This window comes from Psammomys obesus, unplaced genomic scaffold (assembly GCF_907164565.1).
Source record: "Psammomys obesus unplaced genomic scaffold, mPsaObe1.curated_primary_1811, whole genome shotgun sequence".
NCBI lineage: Eukaryota > Metazoa > Chordata > Mammalia > Rodentia > Muridae > Psammomys > Psammomys obesus.
Window position 1 is genome coordinate 813,917 of NW_026594322.1, and position 14,721 is coordinate 828,637.

General features: G+C 40.8%; 1 protein-coding gene across 1 annotated transcript; it reads right to left on the bottom strand.

The window, feature by feature from the left end:
• Chmp5 (charged multivesicular body protein 5) lies at nucleotides 1–14,631 on the bottom strand. Its single transcript, XM_055618617.1, has 8 exons — nucleotides 14,469–14,631; nucleotides 13,614–13,718; nucleotides 12,497–12,543; nucleotides 10,927–11,020; nucleotides 10,293–10,364; nucleotides 5,667–5,775; nucleotides 3,500–3,612; nucleotides 1–735 (listed from the first exon to the last, which is right to left on the bottom strand). The coding sequence occupies exons 1-8, from the start codon at nucleotides 14,535–14,537 to the stop codon at nucleotides 685–687; spliced, it is 660 nt and encodes a 219-aa protein (XP_055474592.1). The 5' UTR covers nucleotides 14,538–14,631; the 3' UTR covers nucleotides 1–684.
• Between the last annotated feature and the right edge of the window lie 90 nt (nucleotides 14,632–14,721).

The window sequence follows — 14,721 nt, forward strand, 5'->3', positions numbered from 1 at the left end:
ACCTTTTGAAAAATATTTATTGAATATAAATAAATGTCCTATATATTAAATATCAAGAAATATTCATTATTCATTACAAGTCAGGCTCTAATACTGAGGGAACTGTGGAATCAAAATAGCAACTCGGTTCAGTAGTGACAGTTCATTTCAACATTAGGCAGAGTATAACTTGCTCACATGACACAACAAAACCTATCAAAAGAGGCCATCACTTAAACCCACCTACACTATCACAATGGACAATGGTTTTGAAGCACACTATCAACAGTCTCAGTCTCGCCAATAATCTTTATCTTAGCAATGTATCAAGTCACTGAGACTGCACTTAAACTACCATAGAATTTAGCGTTTCATTTCCTTGGTTTTATTTCAAACTACTGTTAATTAATGAAAACAAGTCATACAAAGTCAAAGGTACTTTTCAGTTAGTCTTTCCTAAGAGAAAAAAAAAAAAAAAGAATCAAATTTTAGTGAAAGAAAGCTTCCTCCAAAGCAATGAAGTTCTTAACGGAAAAAAATAAAAAAAACTAACAAACATAGGAGCAGTATAATTAGCTTTTCCTTCAAAGAAAGGAGAGAAACCTAAATCTGTTTGGCAAATTAGGAAATATTTCCTAGTCCCAGAATAGGTTTATTTTTGTTTTGTTTTTCGTTTTTGTACATCACGTGTTGGATGCTGCAAGTCTACGAAGCTGGGATCTGTGGCAGTCCAAATTCATCTACCAGTACTCCATCCTGTGAGAAGAAACTGAGGATCAGGGCTGCTCTTTGACTTGGTAAAAAGATAATTATTTAGTAGTCAAAAGTCATGTCCAAATGTTTAAAGAATCAGAACTAAAATCTCACTCAGAAACTGACAATGAGCCTTTCCATGAAAGGGAAAGGTCTTGATGAATGAAGAAAAGAACTAAAAAGGATTCATGGGGGAGGTGCTGTGCAGGGTGAGGAAACAAGAGGAGGAGGTAAACTTGGGAAGAAGAGAGGTGGTGGGCGGCCACAGGAGACACAAGAAGGGCCCTTGCCTCTAAGTACATTATTTTTACCTTCATAGACTGGCAAATCCTTGAAGGGAGTGTCTCAGATGGGCAGTTACTTCACACCCTGTGCTCTGCCATCTTTACAGTGGAAGAACACTTGCCCAGTATGTGTGAGGTCCCGAGTTAACATAACACAGATGCCTCAGGGACTTGTCATGAGGAAACCGAAACGGTGAGTCATACCAGTCACAAAAATATCCTCAGCATTGTGTACAAAACAGTACACAATTTTACACATTTTATAGCGAGGGAAAGTAATATTTAGAGCTATGCTGCCTAGTTTGTCAACTTGATACAAGCTATAGTTACCTGAAAGGAGGGACCAAATTGAGAAAATGCCAGCATAAGATGGGCAGTAGGCAAGCCTATTGAGCTTTTTCTTAATTAGTGATTGATGAGGGATGGCACAACTCATTGTGGGTGGTGCCATAAGAAAGCAGGTTGAGTGAACCATGAAGAGTAGGTCAGTAAGCAATACCCCTCCACAGCCTCTGCATCAGCTCCTGCTTCCATGTTCCTGCCCTGTTAGTGTTCTTGCCCTGAATTTCTTCAGTGATGAACTACAATGTGGAAGTAAAAGTTGAAGAACTCTTTCCTTCCCAATTTGCTTTTGTTCATTGTGTTTTATCATAGTAATGGTAACACTAAGACAAGAGAGAAACACAAATTTCTAATTTGCTCAGAACTATATAGTTAGTAAAGGCAGATTCAGGACTGGACCCCACACTCAAACATTGTGTCAACTGTACTATGAGTACTCAGTGTCCTTATTAAGAGCTCAGATAGAACCAGGGCCAAGTAACACATCACGCTAGCAACTAAGAGGGAGTGAGATTTTATAAGCAGTAAGGTACTATTTATGATGACGATTATGTAATATAAGGTAGGGTTTTAAGTCCTTCACATACAAGACCTTAATTGCTTTAAGTAATACTCATGTGAGATACTTCATGTATGTAAGCAAGCAATAGAAAAGCTCAAAGCAGCTCAGTGATGCCAGTGTCAGGAATCCTAGTTTGCTTCCTTTGTTGAACTAGGTTCTTTTAACATAAAGCTTCTCTCCCACCCCAAAGCAGGGTCTTTATGTACCTGAGGTTGGCTTCCAGCTCACTGGGTAGCCAAGATGTCTTTAACTTCTAATCCTCCTGCCTCTACTTCCCCAGTATTGGCATTACAGGGGTGTGGCAGCACACCTATGTAGGAAGCTGGGGATTGTGTCCAAGCCTTTTTGCGTACTAGGCAAGCATTCTGTCAACTGAGCTAATCTCAGCTTTACTTTTTAAGTTTTATACTTAAAATTTATACTTCATAGTTTAAACAATCAAATACACAATTAAGTAGTATGTCCAGAGTGGGTGCTCTTTCGCCTCTTTCCCTCCCGGCACCCACTATTTCCTTACTTTTTGTATGAGTTGCCTGTATGTATGTCTGTGCACCATGTACATAACTTGTGTCTGTGAAGGCCAGAAGAGGGCTTTGGATCCCTTGGAAACTGCAGTTACAGATGGTTGTGAGCCAACATGTAGGTGTTGGGAATTGAACTCAGGTCCTCTGCAAGACAGTGAGCACTCAACTACTGAGCCAACATGTTAGCTCAGAGCGAGACCACTCAAAAGCTAAGTAGAGAAGTGGGTTGCCTACAGGCTCAGCTACCTATGAGGCTACGGCCAAAGGATTGCTTGAGTTCAGGAGTAAAGGACACCTGAGACCCTGTCTCTAAATTAATTTAACAAGACAAAACAAAAACCAGACTGGGAATATTAATCAGTAGAATGTGTTTGCTTAACAAATGTGAGTCTGTAAGATAAATTACCAGCAACACAAAGACACACACACACACCAAAACAACTAATACTTTCACTAAGCAAGGCTCATGTACGTATCAACAATGCTTTCCTAGGAAATGGTAAAACCTGTAAATACTACGCAGTGCTAGCTTACAAGCTGATTACATATATTGTACAAACTGTCATTGTATATGTAAAGACAGCTGGCCTACTGGCAGAGGCCTGAAAGCTCAGAAGCAGTCTGGAGAAGTTGATGAGACCCTATCTCAAAAGAAGATATTGCTTCAGTGAAAGAGTACTTGCTTAGTAGGCATAAGGCCCAGGAAAAACAAAACAAAACAAAACAAAACAAAACAAAACAAAACATTTGTTAGCCTCAGGGCATTGTTTATGCAGCTAATTAGTTGCCCAGTGCAGGAACACTGGACTACCAAGGGTTTCTAAAACAGTCCACACAGCTGCTAAACTTAAAGATCCTATTTTAGATTTCCAGATTGGTGGACATAAAACCTTTACCATGTTGCATAGAAATACTTAGTATATATGCATACATGCAGGCAAAACTCATAAACAGAAAATAAATCTTAAAAGGAGAGCACCTCACCTTGTGGCCACAAAGTTGATTTTCTGTTAGACTGTTTGCACTACAGACAGTAACTTGAGGACAAATAATACCTTGTTTTTTGTATCAGTGGGAACACCTTCTGGAATTGCAGGTGCGGAAGCTGCTTCGTCCAGGTAAGAAGTATCTTCATCAGCCAGAAGCTCATCACCCAGCGCATCCAGCTCTGAAATTAAAGAGGCTGCGTTACAGTAAATGTGAAGAGGAACTGGCTGTCATGTCACAAAGTCAGCAAATGACTTGTTATGAGTAAATACAACGCAAAGGGAAAGAGACTCAACTTTAGTTCTTTTTGTTTTTAAGATTTATTTATTATGTATACAGTGTTCTGCCTGTATGTACACCTGCATACCAGAACTCATTATAGATGGTTGTGAAGCACCCATATGGTTGCTGGGAATTGAACTCAGGACCTCTGTAAGAACAGCCAGTGCTCTGAGCCATCTCTCCAGCCCCATCAACTTTAGTTCTTAATCTTTTTATTTGTTCTTCGACACAGGGTCTGACTTGTAATCCTACTTGGCCTGGAACTCAGAGATACACCCATGTTGGGAAAGTGATTAATTTCTAGTTGCAAAGTGAAAGGTGACCATAAGAAAATTTCAAGGAAACCAGTATATAACATTTATGAAAAACAAAAACAAAACAGTCAATCAGCTCACCACAGGTTTACAGGGTCCCTGACTTAATGACAAGGCTATACTTGTGAGTTGGCAAATTCAAACCAGATAATTCTAACACAAATGTAAAAAAAAAAAAAAAAAAAAAAAAGAAAAATCTCATTTATTGATGGACTTAAAGGAAAGCAGTGCAAAGAGGCGCAGGGCTACCGAACATCATTAGATGTTCAACCATTAGGTGAAGTCAGGCTGTGGGAATAACTGAAGTAAAATACTAGTAGCAGGTAGGGAGTCATCAGGGGAAACTTAAGACAGAAAATTAAAAAAAAAAAATAAATTACGCTAAAGGAGAAAATGCTCTAGGTAAAAATGGGAAGAATGAAGAGGGAAGGAGGGGAAAAGGCAGAGTGCGATAGAAAGCCATAGAAAATCCAGTATGGGTTGGTTCAGTTGTGCTAGAAACTGACAACGGAGATGATACCTCCCTCTTCTTCTGCATCCAACCAAAGGTCCATCTCTCTGTGTCTGCATCTCTCTCTGTATCTACATCACACAATCTACACCACCATCACTCCTCATGTTACTAGAACAGCTTTATTCTTCCACCTTCCCACTTGTCATCTCAAGGTCTCATGCTTGTCCCGCACCACCGCCAGGTTACAGTCCTTGTTCTGTGCTTTCAGTGGCATCTCACACTTCTTCCCAATCATGTATGTGCTTATAAGTAAGGATCACTGCTAGTAGAGAGGTTATATAAATGCAAGGGTGAGGCTGGTAAAATGGCACTGCAATTAAGCCCTACAACTAAGTTCAATCCCTGGGATCCACCTGGTAGAAACAGAACTGGCTCCTGCAGTTGCCCTTTGACTTCCACAAGCATGGCCAGGGACTGACATGTCCCTCCATAAATAAATAAAGTGATAACAACAACAACAAAAAGAATGTGGGACTCACATTTGTTTTCTTCAACGTACCATAAAAACCTTAAGTCAAGAGGAAAATAATAGAGAAAGGCTAAGCTGAAGACACAGACACCAAGCACAGTGAGCCTTAGGATTTCTCCACCCCAGTGATGCTGCTCAGGCAGGAAAGAGGATGCAGCTGCCTCACAGGCTCTTTGCCTACAAACTGTACTATAACCAAATCCTAAAGGATCCTGATAGGAACTGTTTTTCGTGTTGTTTTTTTTTTTTGAGACAGGGTCTCTCTACATAGCCCTGGCTGTCCTGGAACTCTTTGTAGACCAGGTCAGCCTTGAACTCTCACAAATCTGCTTGTCTCTGCCTCTAGGATGTTGAAAGTAAAGGCATATGCCAGCATGCCCAGCAGGCTGATAGAAATGCATTTTTTTTTTTTGTTTTGTTTTGAGATAGGGTTTCTCTGTAGCCTTGGTTGTCCTGAAACTCACTATGTAGATTAGGCTGGCCTTGAACTTTTAGAGCTCTGCCTGCCTCTGCCTCCCGTGCTGAGATTAAAGGTGTGTGCCACCACTGCCCAGCAAGGCCAGGGTCTGACAGAAATTTTAAGCAGCTTTTGGGTACAGGTCCCCGGCAGGTACTCCTGTCCAGGCTCTGAAGTAATGCACACAGCCCTCCCTCACCTGCTTCCAGGTCATCCTCATCCAACTCTGGGGTGCCATAGCTGCGCCCCAACGCTTCTTGGATCTCATTTGCATCTTCCATCATATCTTCCAGTTGGTCTTGTAAATCCTATAGAAATACATATGACAGGGTTTTCTTTCTTTGCCTTTTAAATGAGTTTAATTCAAGGTGACACAGAATTCATAGTATAACAAAGCAGGCTCTGGAATGACTCAGACTCAATTTATTCTAAACTGACAGCTGAGATAGTCTTAGCTGAATGAAAAGTAGAGACAGTGAGCCACTGTATAATTTTTTTAAACAAAAGTTAATTATAATGTACAGCAGGCACTAATTTTAGCTATAGGTGGCATAAGATGTCACAGCAGGAACTTCAGATACTTAAACAAGAATGGAAAAGGGTCACTGTCATCTCAGGTAAAAGGAACAGCTTACTTTTCCCCAGATTTCTCAATTCCTCGGCTTTGGCTTCTACCTCCCAAGTTTCTTCTGCCCGTCTTTCTGTTTCTGCCTAAAAGCCTTATCTTCCTCGTCCTCCTTGGCTTTTCTTTGGCCTTCTGGCCTGACATGACTCCTGTGGCCTTTTCTCAACTCTTACTTTAGCATTATTTCTACTTGTGCATCTATGTATGTGCATCTGCACATGGCTGAGGAGGCCAGAAGAGGCTGACAGATGCCTTGGAGCTGGAGTTATAGGCAGTTGTGGGACCCAAACTCTGGACTCTGGTCCTCAGTAACAGCAATACGTGCTCAACTGCTGATCCATCTCTCTAGCCCCATTATTACTGTTATTGATATTATTATTGTTATTATTACTATTTGAAGTGTAAGGAAGCAAGCCTTATTGAGAAGGCCTTATTTTCATCCTCTACATTTTCCCTTGAATCTTAGAAATGAGAATTAAAAATTATTTTTAAAATTAAATTTATTTATTCATTCATACGCACGTGTTTGTGTGTGTGCATGCAGGGATGTAGGAGCATGCCATTAGTGCACAAGGAGAAATCAGAACAACCTGCAGGAGTTGGTGCTCTCCTTTCACCGTGTGGGTCCCAGAGACTGAACTCAGGTCATCAGGCTTGGTGATATTTGTGCTCACCTGCTGGGCCATCTTGCTGGCCCCAATGAAATTAAAGCTGCCAGTGACATAACATGTTCTCAGGAGCAGTTCACCTCTCTACAGGACGGTAGCTAGAAACTGGCTTCAGTAGACCAGGAAGATGCTCCAGAGGTCTCCTGAAGGTGGCCCAGTTGGACCTCAAATGCACTCTGTAATTAAGGACCTTAAATTCTTAATTCTCTACCTCCCGAATTCTGGGATTAAGGTGTATGTCACCAGGCCCATCTTCTGGCTTCCACTTTTCTTTCTCCTCAGTACTTGGAATTGAACTTCTTCTTGGTGGTGGTGGTACTGGAGAGTGAACTGGGACAGTGTGACAAAGGTGTCCTCTGTGGGAGCATTAACCCTGAGCTAAAGACCCTGCACAAGTCTTGCACTGCTTAATGAGAAGCAGTATCTAAGCCTTCAAGGGCTGGAGAGATGGCCCAGTGGTTAACAGCACTGGGTTAGTTAGTGGCTGCTCTTCCAGATGACCTGTGTTTGATTCCCAGCACCCACATGTAACTCCAGTGTTAAGGGATCTGATGTCCTCTTCTGGCTCCTGTGGGACAGACGGTGCACAGACATACATGTAGGCAATCACTAATACACATAAAATGAAAAAAAATTTAAATCTTTTTAAAATCTATTGTTGTTGTTGTTTTGTTTTTCAAGACAGGGTTTCTCTGTGTGGAACCTTGGCTGTCCTGGACTTGCTTTTGTAGACCAGGCTGGTCTCGAACTCACAGAGATCCACCTGCCTCTGCCTCCCAAGTGTTAGGATTAAAGGCATACGCCAACCACTGCCTGCCTAATATTTTAAATCTTAAAAACAAAACAAAACACAAATAATTAACAACAAAAAAACTAAGTGCCACCACCCTTCTGGTGGTGCTGGGATGGAACCAAAGTTCTGACTGCAGTCAGCCAGTGTGCCACCACTATGCTCTGGCCTCAGCTCTGTTATTCACATTTGGATTACTGGACTAGCGATATGGCTTACAGCTAAGACCACATACTGTTCTTGCAAGGACCTGAGCTTGGCTGCTAGCACCCATGTAGGAGGCAGTAACTCCAGATACAGGGGACCTGATTCCCTCTTCTGGCCTCACAGTACAACTGCACTGACTCACATGCATATACATAATTTAAATCTTTTGAAAAGAGGAGGGGGTACTTGGGTTAATGCTTTAGCAGTTAAGAGCACTTACTGCTCTTGTAGAGGACCTGGGTTCCATTTCCAGAACCCCCAAGATAGCATACAACTACCTGTAACTCCAGTTTCATGGGATCTGATACCTCTTCTGGCCAGGCACACATAAAGTGCACATACAAACATGCAGAAAAAACATTCATATGCATTAAATAAATAAACAAACAAACCCTTTTTTGTTTTATTTTTTCAAGACAGGGTTTTCTGTTTAGCCTTGGCTGTCCTGGACTCAATTTATAGACCACGTTGGCCTCAAACTCATAGAGCTCCACCTGTATCTGCCTCCCTGAGTGTTGGGATTACAGGTGCAGCACCACACCCGGCTTAGTAAACCTTTTTTTATGAGATCATTAAGAGCCATATTTCATATGGCTACTATAAAATTTATTGTAATACTGTATACAAAACAGCACTTCAGGCCAGCCTGGACAACTTAGTAAGACCTTGTCTAAAAACTAAATGAGTTTTAGAAAGTGGAAAAAGAGAGAGGAGGCATAGCACTTGCCTAGCATGCACAAGGCCTTATGTTCAATCTTCAACCACCATGACCAAAAAAGTGGGCCAAGCATCAGCATGCTCTTTACACAGAGTATGAAGACACTAGCAGCTTTCCTTCAGTACCAGAATTTCCTGTAGGAGGCATGTAGGTATGTGTATTCTCAGATAAGCACCTGGGAAACCAGGAATGTTAAACACGAAGGGCTGTCTTTTCAAAGGGAGAGAGGTATAGCTTGTTTTCTGCCCAGAAGGCTGGGAGCAGAGGCAGCTAAGAGCCTGGGAACCTCTGAACTACTGGATGGGCAGGCCATAAGACTCCCCGAGAGCCTCATCACTGACATTTTACTTTGAGCCTGATTAATTAGTTAATTTATAGAACCTACCTTTATAAAAGTGTCACTTGTACTTTATAAGAATTTTGATGTAATCATGTCTTAACCTTTGTTATACACATGGGATTGAGTTAATTATGACCAGGATTTTTTTTCCCAAATTGTGCTGTGCTTATGTATGCCTCAAATAAAGGTCCTGGAGTCAAAATCACAAAGTTTGAACCAGCACCAGCTACTGAATAATGTTAAACCAAATTTTTTCTTGCCTCCCCACCCCCCAACCACACTGTGCTGACCATGGTGTTTGCAGTCATATAAAAGCAGCTCACAGGTATCTGTAACTCTCACTGCAAGGCATCCGACACACTCTTCTGGCCTTGGAAGAGACTGCATGCACATGCACAAACCCCATACAAAGAATGCCCTTCATTCCTACTGAAGATAAAGGTGACCAAAGAGCACCTTTGTGAAGTTAGAAAAATGCCTGGGACATAGCAACTGTTCACACAACAAAACACTGCTTGACTAGAACAACTAGTTGTTGCCTTTAACTACTAAATACTTTCTGGGCCCTAACTGTGGCCAGGTATCGTTCAGAGCAATGGAGATAAAGACTGAATGAACAAAATCTAATCCCTTCCTTCAAGAAGAGACACATTTTGGCCAAGTGGTAGTGGTGCATACCTTTAAACCCAGCACTCGGGAGGCAAAGGCAGGTGAATCTCTGAGTTTGAGGCCAGCCTGGTCTATAGAGTGAGGCCAGGACAGCCATGGTTACACAGAGAAACCCTGTCTCAAAAAACAAAGAAAGAAAAGAAAAGAAAGAAAGAAGGGAAAGAAAGAAAGAAGGAAAAGAAAGAAGGAAAAGAAAGAAAGAAAGAAAGAAGACAGACATTCTAATGAGAGGGTAAACGCTCTACTGTAGATGAAGAAAAAGAAAGCCTTTTTCCTTTAAGGGCATGACTCACTCCTGCCACCTCTGCAAGCCATGTGGGAAGTTTACCTGACAGCTCACTAACTGTGTAGCGAGGCTCACAGGTTCAAAACCTAAACCCTAAAAGAAATGTTCTTCAAGAAGCTAATAATTTATTGCCAAAATGTAAAAAAAAAAAAAAAGAAAGAAAGAAAATTTACTAGAAAAGGGGACTAACTTGTGTTAAGCACTTTACACACATATTCTCATGTAACATCTGTGGTGCACACCTCTAAGCACTCAGAAGGGTTGTTTTTTTTTTTTTAATGGAACAATAGTCAAGACAATTCACTTATTCTAGCTGTATAACAACTATATGTGGTGCTAGGGTCTTTGTACTAGCAGTGAGGGAATGGAGAACTCTGGTGTCTTTCCCTTTCCTGAAGTCACCACACCAGCAAACTGCAGGCCCAGGAGGACTCCATTCTTTTTTATGTGTTTCTCACCACATACACTTATTCTCAACCTTGCAACAAGCACACATCTTACAAAAGCCAGTAGACAGCTCACCTCAATCTGGTCAACTCTCACTTGCTTATATGCCTTCTTCATTTCCTTTACTCCCAATTTCATGGCATCAACCTAATACAGGGCAGAAGAAGTACAAGGTATTTGTTGTTTTATAATAAAGGACCAAGAAGTTGAACTCACAAATACTAGGCAACCATCCTACCACTGTGTTTCATCCCCATCCCAGAAAATACACTATATTTAGAAGTCATGTTTGTGATAGAGAGATGTCCCAGTGATTCACAGCATTTGTTGCTCTTACAGAGGACCTGAGTTAGATTCCCAGTATCCACATGCTCACAACCATCTGTAACTCTGGATCCAAGGGATCTGATGCTCTCTTCTGACTCCTTTGGCACTAGGTACACATGCAAGCAAAATATTTAAACACAGAAAGTCATATTTGCTATCCATTTTTTAAAGTCCACTGGAAAGTATATGAGGTTAAAAATTAAAATGAAGCTGGGAGGTGGCACTCAGGAAGCAGAGGCAGGAGGATCTCTGTGAGTTCAAGGCCAGCCTGCTCTACAGAGTGAGCTCCAGAACAGCCACGGTTACAGAGAGAAACCTTGTCTCGAAAACCAAACAACAACAACAACAAAAATTAAAACAGGAAAAGGAGCTTTGGGCATACCGTGGTCTTAGTGTCCTTCAGTGACTGGATGGTGTAATTAGCTTGCTCCATGTTAAAGGACTGTTGGGCAAGGTTGTCTCGCTGTTGCTCATACCTTTTTGGAGTGAAAATTAGAAATGTGAGCCAAATATAAACGCTTAAGAAAGCAGCCTTAACACAGACAAACAAGCCAAAATCAAAATCATTTAAGAACTATCCTCTCTTACAAAACACCTCCAGAATCGTTTTCTCTTTTATGTACTTGAGTTTTAACTACCCAACTTAAGAACATAGTGTTTGCTCCTTTTTTAAATTTTTGAGAAAGGTCTTGTAGTCCAGGCCAGACACAAACTTGTGGTGATCCTCCTGCTTCAGCTTCCCAAATGCCGGTAATGCAGGTTTGTGTCACCACTCCCAAAACTTGCTCTGTATCTTATTTCATCTTAGTTACATTTTTCTAAGTATTTCCAAAGATAAATTCTCAGAAGTGAAATTTTTGGCGCAAAGGGTAAGACTTTTTATTTTTAAGGTTCTTCATATATATTGGTAAGTGTTTTTCAGGTAGATTCAAAATAATCCTGTATTCATAACTAGGTTATCCAGTGGACTTCAATATATTGTCTGATACTTGAAATAGCCTTTAAAATGTTTTCTATCATATTATAATACTATGTCAAAGACTTATGTCATCATGATCTTTACACAACATTAGGAAACTCTCAAATTAGCAGAAAAAATTCATGATCTAGGAAACTGGTAGATGAATTCATTAAGTTAGTCATGGTGACACATGGAGGCTGAGCCAGGAGACTGGAGGTGAGGGCCAGCCTTGGGTACACAGCAAAATCCTGTCTCTAAAAACAGACACAGGGAAAAAAGAAAGAGAAAAAAAAAAGATAGCTTATATAGAAAACACAATATAGTTTTAGTTTCCTAGGATCACAAGCCTAGGCCAACAAAGTCAAACTGTATTCCTTCCATAAGAAAATATTTTAAAACCAATTGCTACTAAGGTTAATAGTTCTAATGTAACATATCTTGGTCATTCTAGACATTATTAGTTCTTTTTCCTAGTGTGATTTAAGATTTTTAAAAAAATGGAAGACTGCATCTGATATGTTACAAACTCATTTTAAAATTGGAACACAGCCATCCATAATTTTTCTGTTTTCCTACAAGCTGATTATACCTAGCTTCTACAACTCCACAGATGATCTCATAGGCTGAGCAGTCCACGTATTAATTGGGTTTTTCACAAACACTGGGGCATAGTAGTAAAAAACAAATTCTGGACATTTATTCTGGTGAGAGAGAATTAATACCTAGTACCCTAACTTTACAAACAAAACCAAAAAGACCATACTAACTAAACAAGTGGACACCAAACAATATAAACCTGGCCAGCCAAAATAAGTCACTGGTACCATATGGCTACTTAAACTTAAGTTAGTATCATTAAATAGTGGAAGTTTTTGGAAATCTGTAAGAAAATCAAGATTACTTAGAAAATGATATGAAAGCTGGAAAGAATGGAAGACCTTTGCTTTGGGCTTAAACTGTTCTTAGAAAGGAGATGGTGCATGTGACTTACATCCGCTTTTGCTTTAAAACCCTCAGGGCTTTCTGTTTGACCATGTTCTGAGGAGAAAAACAGACTTAATAAAAAAAGAGGGAACATATATGGCAAAAGAAGTCTCCCATATGCTCAGACCCGCACACCTACTTGCTTTCTTCTTCAGATAATAGACACAGAGTTTCCTTGGGTCTATTCTTCCCTTCAAGCACAGGCAAGCCTTAGTGCCCTTCATACCCCACATCTCAGTACCCTGAACTACTCTTCCTTTTCCTGATGCATTTTATTTCCGCTTCCAGCCCCCAAAGTGCCCTCTGTGTATATGCAGCTGCCTTCAATTTAAACACAACATGCTCAACCTCTATCATGTCCTCATGTTCGAAACAATTTATAACGACCCCACCAATCTCTCCCTTTCAGAGTCCGAGAACCTCTACATCAACCTTTGTTTCCTCCCTTTGTTGGTTCTTCATGCAGATTTATCAAATACTACAATATTGTAGACATAGTGCCATGTAGGTGACTTGTTAATCTTCACATTATAATATACGAATTATCTTAACAGATGAGAATATTGAAGCTCAGTGATGCACTGGTTCACACTTAATAAGTTAAGTAGTTGAAAAAAAAAGATAGTTATATATATATCCATAGTCTATTAAGTAGCAATAGTATTAGAACATTGGTCTTACATGCTAATTCAGTACTTTTTCTTTGCCTGCCACTGTAATATATATATAATATATATATATTATATATATATTATATATATATGTATCCTGACCTGGTCAGACTGACAATATCTGGATTCTGAGAACAACCAATTCTTCCTCTCCAGAGTGAGACCTTTTCAGTAGAGCATGCTATGCTTTTGGACATGTGATCAGCATCTTCTACAGCCTCCCTCTTGTATCTGGCTATATTCTCTCTTCTCTGAAGCATTATGTCCTCCCATTTCTCTTCACCAAATTTTGTGTGTGTGTATATATAGATATATCTATATCTATAGATATATAGATATATATCTATATCTATAGATATATCTATATCTATAGATATATCTATATCTATATATAGTTTTTGGACCCTTCATCATTCCCTACACAGTACTTCCTACAGTTGTCACTAACCTTACCTTGGCAGGACCCTCTCTCATCTTCTTGATTTGATCCTTATATTTCACTAGCTCAGCATCCAATCGGGAAATCTTTTTGTCAATGGATTCTGCCCTGCTATCCACCTGGGAGGAAAATGTCAAATGCAGTGGTAATTATTGTAATATCTTTATATGAGCAGGAGGAGAGGAATATAGATAAAACAAACAGGATACAGCAAAAGGTGGAAGTTAGTGGTTTACTTAATTTAAGTGTGCGAAGTTCCTGCCAGAACCTTTAGAGGGCTTCATAAACTCTCTCCCACCTCCCAGAATCTGATGTAGCAGCTCTCCCTCGAGACAAACTGGGCTGGTTGAGATTTCCCAAGTGGGAGACTAGTCAGTTTGGGCACTCTGCATGAAGGTATATGGAACGAGCCAATGGACACAGGTTAACATTAAACCTAACGCCATTTCCACCATCAGGTTTAATCTGGACGGGCCAATGTTCAGAATTCTGTGCTACTCAGATCCAGGACTAAGGTACAGATAATGTTAACCTTGACATGGGTGAGGAAAGAGGAATGAAAATAGGATTTTTAAAGGGCCAGGTAAGACGAAATGGGGTGTTGGGTCCTAGGTAGGATAGGTTGGAATGTGAGGACCAGAGCGAGAAAGGGATGGGGCACAGTGGGCAACAGAAAGTGCAGTAAGGTGAGATAGTGATGACGTTAGGGTGTCTCTGGTTTGTGGGTTCAGGAACGACCTAGAAAACAGGAAGGAAAGGGTGGGGATGGAGAAGATTGAGGTTTAATGGGCCCGAACCAAGAATGGGGTGGAGTAGGACTTCAGGATGGGAGGTTCGGAGAGTCTAGGTATACAAAGTCAAATGCCCACCGTCCCAATGCAGTCAGTCAGGCTAGGTGGCGGAGCCTTGGGTTTCGCTTTTCCGAAGAATCGGTTCATCTTGGCCGGCGGCGTAGAAACAAACACTAGAAGAAAACCAGAAACGGAAGCGTACTCGCTCCGGTTTCAGTTTCCGGGTCCCTCCCACCTATTCCCCACATGCGCAAGCGCAATGTGGCGCAAAGTTTCCCGATCCTTTTTCCGGGTTCAGCTCCTCCTTCCGGAGAAGGAGCGCGGAGCTCTG